At 50.9% G+C, this 7,417-nt stretch overlaps 1 protein-coding gene across 1 annotated transcript; it reads left to right on the plus strand.

Annotated features, from left to right (window-relative positions):
• Positions 1 to 799: 799 nt before the first annotated feature.
• LOC143040513 (uncharacterized) lies at positions 800 to 1,525 on the plus strand. The gene has a single exon (XM_076211607.1). It carries the CDS (start codon positions 800 to 802, stop codon positions 1,523 to 1,525), a length of 726 nt encoding a protein of 241 aa, XP_076067722.1.
• The last annotated feature ends 5,892 nt before the right edge of the window (positions 1,526 to 7,417 follow it).

The raw sequence follows: 7,417 nt of genomic DNA on the forward strand, positions 1-7,417 counted from the left end.
CTTAACGCGATGACGCAACCGGACCGTTACCCGATTCCTCATGTGATGGACTTCCACGAGAGACTGCACGGGAAGACTGTGTTCTCCAAGATCGACTTGATGCGCGCGTTCCATCAAATCCCCGTAGCAGAGGAGGACATCCCCAAGACAGCTGTAACCACCCCATTCGGCCTGTTTGAATTTCCGGTCATGAACTTTGGCCTCCGGAACGCCGCACAAACCTTCCAGCGTTTCATGGACCAGGTGGTGCAGGGACTAGACTTCGTCGTGGTATACATCGACGACATCCTCGTCGCTTCGACATCCCATGAGGAGCATTGCCAACATCTCCGCCTTCTTTTCCAGCGACTCCATGATCACGGCTTGCGGATTCACCTTGCAAAGTGCGTGTTCGGGACCGAGTCGGTCGACTTCCTAGGGCCATAGAGTTTCGGCGTCGGGTATTTCGCCCCTTCCGCAAAAGGTGAAGGCTATCGACGACTTCCCACAGCCTACTACTGTCCGTAAGTTGCGGCAATTCCTAGGACTAATCAACTACTAACACCGGTTCATCCCGGGGGCTGCGGGACTACTCGCGCCGCTTTACGATCTTCTGAAGGGAACGAAAAAGCACTCGCCAAAGCCACTGCAATGGTCCGCGAGTGCAGGGCAGGCCTTCCAGGCTATTAAGCACCGCCTAGCGCAGCTGTCCCTCCTCGCATATCCAGTTCCGGGATCGACGGCGGTCCTCACGACAGACGCCTCGGAAGAGGCAGTGGGCGCCGTCCTCCAGCAGGAGGTGCAGGGCGTCCTTTCCCCGATGGCATTCTTCAGCAAGCGATTGAATGACGCCCAGCGCCACTACAGCGCTTTTGATCGAGAACTTCTAGCCATCTATGAAGCGGTGCGTCACTTCAGCCATTTCCTGGAGGCGAGGACGTGTAGGGTGCTTACAGATCACAAGCCCCTTACGTATGCGATGGAGAGACCAGGGCACAAGCTAACCCCGAGAGCCAGGCGCCACCTTGCATATATATCTGAATTCACAACGGATATCAGGCATATTCGGGGTGCCGATAACACCGCGGCAGACGCATTGTCTCGTAGTGCCAACGCAATTACGCGTTCCGCAACGCTGGACTATGCTGCAATCGCGCAGGCCCAAACGGAAGATGAAGAGTTACGGGACCTGCAACAAGGAACCACGTCGCTCCGTCTAGTGCTGCAGCAAGCTGACGCACTAGCTGCCCCATTGTGGTGTGACATCTCCACGGGGCACGCGCGCCCTTACATCCCGAAAGCATTCCGCCGACCTGTGTTCCGCCATTTCCACGATATGGCCCACCCAGGAATCCTCGCGACGCAACGCCTTATTCAGAAACGGGCCGTGTGGCCAGGACCTAAATTCATGGGTGCGCACATGCATTCCGTGCCAGACAGTGAAGATCCATCGGCACACAAAGCTCCCGCTCAGTCAGATTTCCACACCTACCCAGAGATTTCACACTGTGCATATCGACATTGTGGGACCCCTACCCCCCTCTAGGGGGTCCTGTTTCCTCCTCACCTGCGTTGACAGAGCAACTAGATGGATGCAGGCGATTCCTATGGTGGATAGTACAGCAGTGTACAGCCTTCCGTTTCCTGCATGGCTGGGTGGCTAGTTTGGGAGCCCCTCACACAATTATCACGGACCAGGGCCCGCAGTGGGAATCGAAGGCGTGGACAGATCTTCTACTATTCCTTGGCACAACCAGGCAGCGTACCACCGCATACCATCCACAATCCAACGGAATGGTAGAGCGTTTCCATAGGAGACTTAAAGAAGCCCTTCGCGCCCAACCACATCCAACGTCATGGGCGGACGCACTCCCAATCGTTCTCTTGAACATCCGTTCCACCGTGAAGGAGGACCTCCAGGTCACGCCAGCGGAACTAGTGTACGGCGAAGATCTACGCCTGCCCTCCCAATACACGCCTCCCCTTGACACGTACTCAGAGCTAACGTTCATGCCTACCCTTCGCCAAGCCATGAGGTCTTTCACACCTCAACCGCCTAAACCTCCTGCAGCATCCGCCACATACCACCACCCCACGCTCATGTCGGCAGACAAGGTATTTCTCCGTGTAGACGCGCGTACTGGTTCCTTGGCGCCAAGATACACGGGCCCTTACCAGGTGCTTGCACGAACACGAAAGCACGTCACCATTCAGATCGGTGACCGCCGGTCGGCGGTATCATGGGATCGGGTAAAGCCCGCCCACGTCGATGCAGACGCCCAGTCTACCCTTACAGTCCCTACCCCTCCTCCCACAAACCCTCCTCCTCCCCCTCTCGTACCTTCCTCCAACCCACCCCATTCACATCGCACTTCTACTACCCTTCCTCCCCCTCATCACCCTCCTCCATTTCCCACTCCGCACACAGTTGTCATACGCCCGTTCCCTATACAAAACGAAACGGTCCCACCACCTTCCCCGCGTCTGTCCACCACTCCTCCCCCTCCTCACCCCCTTCCTCTTCAACCTCCAAGCGCGGTCCTCGGCCATCCCAGTTCAACCCAAGATGAAACGTTACCCCTCACTCCTCCGCCGACCTCATCCTCTCCACCTCCTCCTTCAACACATCATCAGAACCCAGCTCCTCCCACCCCCTACTCTCCACAGGTAGAGCCGCCTCTACATCAACCACTACAGCCGCCCCCTGGCAGTCAGGTTCTTCCGCGCCCACCGACGCCCACACAGGGTCCACCAGAGTCCATCGCACTTCCCGCGCCGCTCAGTCCCCACCAGGGCCACCTCCACATAACCCCAGGAGACGGAGATTTCAACCCGGAGGGCACAATATTGCAATCGGGCCGGGTAGTGCGCAGGCCCCAGCGGTACCAGGTCAACAGTTTGTATCCGCCCACAGTTGGGGCCGGTACTTGGTACGGTGTCACCGGCACCTTTTTCCTGCCCGTAGGCGCGGCGCCCCCATGTAACGTGTTTCCGAGCGCTCACCCAATCGAACATCACGACTCACGTGCCACTGACGTCACCCACGCCCCCCCCCCCTGCTCGGACATCACGATTCCACGCTTCGCAGGGGAAGGGGGGTAAATGTGGTGGACAATCCCCCACATGTGCTATGTCGGCTTATACCATCGCGGCATCAGCAGTGAGAGGAACCATGTATTCGCAGTCTGTGTAGAAGTAGTCGGCCTTCGGACTTGTAATAAGTATGTTAGAGTTAAGTCTTTAATAAGCCTGTACTTCAGGTATTTGTATACTCAAAGAAACAGACTTCAGGCCTACGCCTGGCAACCCTTTGCCAACCAAACCAGAGGTAAGCTACTTTTCGGTACTCAAGGAGAGTATTTAAGGGTTGCCGGGGTCAGGTCGCAGTCAGTCTCCTTTTAGGCCTAGTCTGGGCCGGGTGTGCGAGTGTATGTACACAGTGACGTCAATAAAACCCAGAAGCTAAAACCGACTGTCAATCTTCCCGGTCGTCACTAGCCCAGTAACGGCATCCAGTTACATGGTTGTAGTGATGGTGGTTGTAGTAATGGTGGTGGCTGTAGTGGTGGTGGTTGTAGTGATGGTGGTGGTTGTAGTGATAGTGGCTGTTGTGGTGGTGGTGGCGGTTGCAGTAATGGTGGTGGCTGTAGTAGTGATGGTGGCTGTAGAGGTGGTAGCTGTAGAGGGGGTGGCTGTGGTGGTGGTTGTAGTGATGGTGGTGGTTGTAGTGATGGTGGTTGCAGTGATGGTGGTGGTTGTAGTGATGGTGGTGGTTGTAGTGGTGGTGGTTGTAGTGATGGTGGTAGTTGTATTGATGGTGGTGGTTGTAGTGATGGTGGTGGTTGTAGTGATGCTGGTTGTAGTGATGGTGGTGTTGTAGTGATGGTGGTGGTTGTAGTGGTGGTGGTTGTAGTGATGGTGGTGGTTGTAGTGATGGTGGTGGTTGTATTGATGGTGGTGGTTGTAGTGATGGTGGTGGTTGTAGTGTTGGGTGGCTGTAGTGGTGGTGGCTCTAGTGGTGGCTGTGGTTGTAGTGATGGTGGTGGTTGTATTGATGGTGGTGGTTGTAGTGATGGTGGTGGTTGTAGTGATGGTGGTGGTTGTATTGATGGTGGTGGTTGTAGTGATGGTGGTGGTTGTAGTGATGGTGGTGGTTGTATTGATGGTGGTGGTTGTAGTGATGGTGGTGGTTGTAGTGATGGGTGGCTGTAGTGGTGGTGGCTCTAGTGGTGGCTGTGGTTGTAGTGATGGTGGTGGTTGTAGTGATGGTGGTGGTTGTAGTAATGGTGGTGGCTGTAGTGGTGGTGGCTCTAGTGGTGGTTTTGGTTGTAGTGATGGTGGTGGTTATAGTAATGGTGGTGGTTGTAGTAATGGTGGTGGCTGTAGTGATTTGTGGCTGTAGTGATGGGTGGCTGTAGTGGTGGTGGCTCTAGTGGTGGTTGTGGTTCTAGTGATGCTGGTGGTTGTAGTGATGGTGGTTGTAGTGATGGTGGTGGTTGTAGTGATGGTGGTGGTTGTAGTAATGGTGGTGGCTGTAGTGATGGGTGGCTGTAGTGGTGGTGGCTGTAGTGGTGGTTGTGGTTGTAGTGATGGTGGTTTTAGTGGTGGCGGTTGTAGTAATGGTGGCTGCTGTAGTGGTGATGGTGGCTGTAGAGGTGGTAGCTGTAGAGGGGGTGGCTGTGGTGGTGGTTGTAGTGATGGTGGTGGAAGTGGTGGTGGTTGTAGTGATGGTGGTGGTTGTAGTGATGGTGGTGGCTGTAGTGGTGGTGGTTTTAGTGATGGTGGCGGATGTAGTGATGGTGGCGGATGTAGTGATGGTGGTGGTGGTTGTAGTGGTGGTGGTGGCTGTAGTGGCAGTGGTAGCTGTAGTGGTGGTGGTGGCTGTAGTGGTGGTGGTGGCTGTAGTGATGGTGGTGAATGTAGTGATGGTGGTGAATGTAGTGATGGTGGTGGATGTAGTGGTGGTGGTGGATGTAGTGGTGGTGGTGGATGTAGTGGTGGTGGCTGTAGTATTGGTGGTGGCTGTAGTGATGGTGGTTGTAGTGGTGGTGGTTGGAGTGGTGGTGGTGGCTGTAGTGGTGGTGGTGGCTGTAGTGGTGGTGGTGGCTGTAGCGGTGGTGGTGGTTGTAGTTATGGTGGTGCTGCAGATGATAATGTTGGAGGAATGGCGAAGGCTGGAAGGGCAGCAGCAGCAGCAGCAGCAGGGAAGTAAATTAGAGGAAAACTAATAATAAAAAATAATAAAAAGATGACGGGGGGGGGGGTGCGAACCCGGAACAAGAAGAAGAGGAAGAAAGTGGAGAGAGAGTGCAGCAGCCGCAAAAACCGAAGAAATGGGAGAGGAATCTCTGCAGGAAATGAAAAGGAAAACGAGACAACACAAGAATGGAGGGAGATCGAAGGAGGTGGTGGAGGGAGCGGTGGAGACAGAGGGGGAATAGGTGGATGGAGCGATGGAGGAAGAGGTGGAGGGAATGGTGGAGAGAGAGAGGTGGAATAGGAGGAGGAGTTGAGAAGGGGAAGGGGGTTGAAGGGAGTGGAGGGGCGCGAGAATGGGGAGGATGACAAGGAGGAGGAGGAAGAGAAGGAGAAATAAAAAAGAAGAAGGGAAAGAAGACGAGGAGGAGGAGGAAGGGAAGGGAGACCTAGGATGACCGAGGAATGGATCAAGCCCACTTGATGACATTCCGTCTTGTGCTGCTGCTGCCGCTGCATTACAACTTACCTTTCCTGACGTGAGCGTGACGGGGAGCTGCCGCGAGACGGAGGGTGGGTTCTCTCCAGCTCCAGGACGATGCACGAGACTCGGGGAGGGGGTGGGGACAATTCCCCTGCAGTAGAAGACGGGAGAAGCGTCAATGAAATTCCAAAATCACGCAAGCGCGGATATGCAACATAAAACTTACGCTGTCCAATAACTCTTAACCTACCCTAGTCTAATCTAATCTAACATAACCCAACTCCCCGCCCACGAGATTTGGAATAACTACTCGCAGCGCAGCTATACAGAAATTATTTCAGCCCTAGCGGGATTCGAACCCGTACCGCCGTATTGGCTGCCGGGAACTCTACCAACTGCGCCATCGAGTCGCGTGTTTCGAAAAAAAAAATCATACGACAGTTTTACGTTGTCACGCTTGTCATGCAAATCAAATCACGCCCGTCAGATTTCCTGCGCATATTCACCACGATGGCGACCAATACTCATTTCAGTCTGGCGAACGCCAAACGAATCTCCGCTGCAGAGCAGAGTCGAGCCAATATGGCGCCCGGCTTCTTGAGACCAGATTTTAATACGTTGCTCTCTCCAGCCCTAATCTGATTGGATAACTCGATATTAACTCTAGTAATGATTATAGAAACTATATCTTATGGTGGAGTCTGTTCACTAACAAATAAAATATATTAAATTCATACTCATAGGATAGAAAAGTTGATTACCTTCAGCTTCACCTTGGTGTTAGTTTCTAGTCAAAAACAATTTATCGTGTTCTCATCAATAATTGAGATAAACTTTAAATACGATAGAACCGGCACGAATATGTCTAAGGTAAAGTACAATTGTAGTTTGAATTTGTTCACAAAGTTAATGCATGCTATGTGAAAATAATCGGTCAAACAACATTTCTCACCAGAAACACATAAGCCACATAGTGACATATCAAAATCGCTGGTTGGGTGAAACTATAAATTGTCCCTTAATTTATTATTATCAACACAAGACATGATTATGATAATCATAATTGATTATGATTATCTTGAATCTTCATTTGTCACTCATCGAGTTAGTTTCCATGTTTTTTATTTTTCTTGGAAATTTCTCAAGACATGCATACTAGCGAGTTTTATCAACTGTAATAAATTACCAGAATGATGGTATAAGATGGGACTCCCAGAGCGTCGGAAAGATGGAGCGAGAGTCGAGAATAAACAATCAAAAGTAAAGTAAGAGTAAGAGAGATTTACCAATGCGTCAATCTCTTACGTACTGCTTTGTCGTTATGAGTTATGACTTCATAACGCTTTTCTGATATTGTCGACATTCATTTCTTTCTAACCGTCAATATATATACAATTAATCTTTTATACCATTGTACATAATTATCTATGTTCATTTACAGAAGTATGATTTATTTCATTCATATGAATGCGTTATGAAGAAAAAATAAAGAAAGTTTGTACAACGGGAAACAACGACTATGAAATATGACAAATCGCAAAATTATGCATCTGCTTTTACACATACAACATAATATCTGGAAATGTTAAGTGCATGGTAATTTTTCAAATATTTTAAAATAGATATAGTAATTATTAGTAGCTATGGAAACATTAGTTTTATTCGTAAAATGTCAATTTGATCATTATGATCATAACTGTTCCGCAGTAGGCTATTACACTTGTTGATTCGTTTGTGTGGAAATCTTTAATATCACAA

The sequence above is a fragment of the Oratosquilla oratoria genome, chromosome 28, assembly GCF_046742065.1.
Source record: "Oratosquilla oratoria isolate Oo_2021 chromosome 28, ASM4674206v1, whole genome shotgun sequence".
NCBI classification, from domain to species: domain Eukaryota; kingdom Metazoa; phylum Arthropoda; class Malacostraca; order Stomatopoda; family Squillidae; genus Oratosquilla; species Oratosquilla oratoria.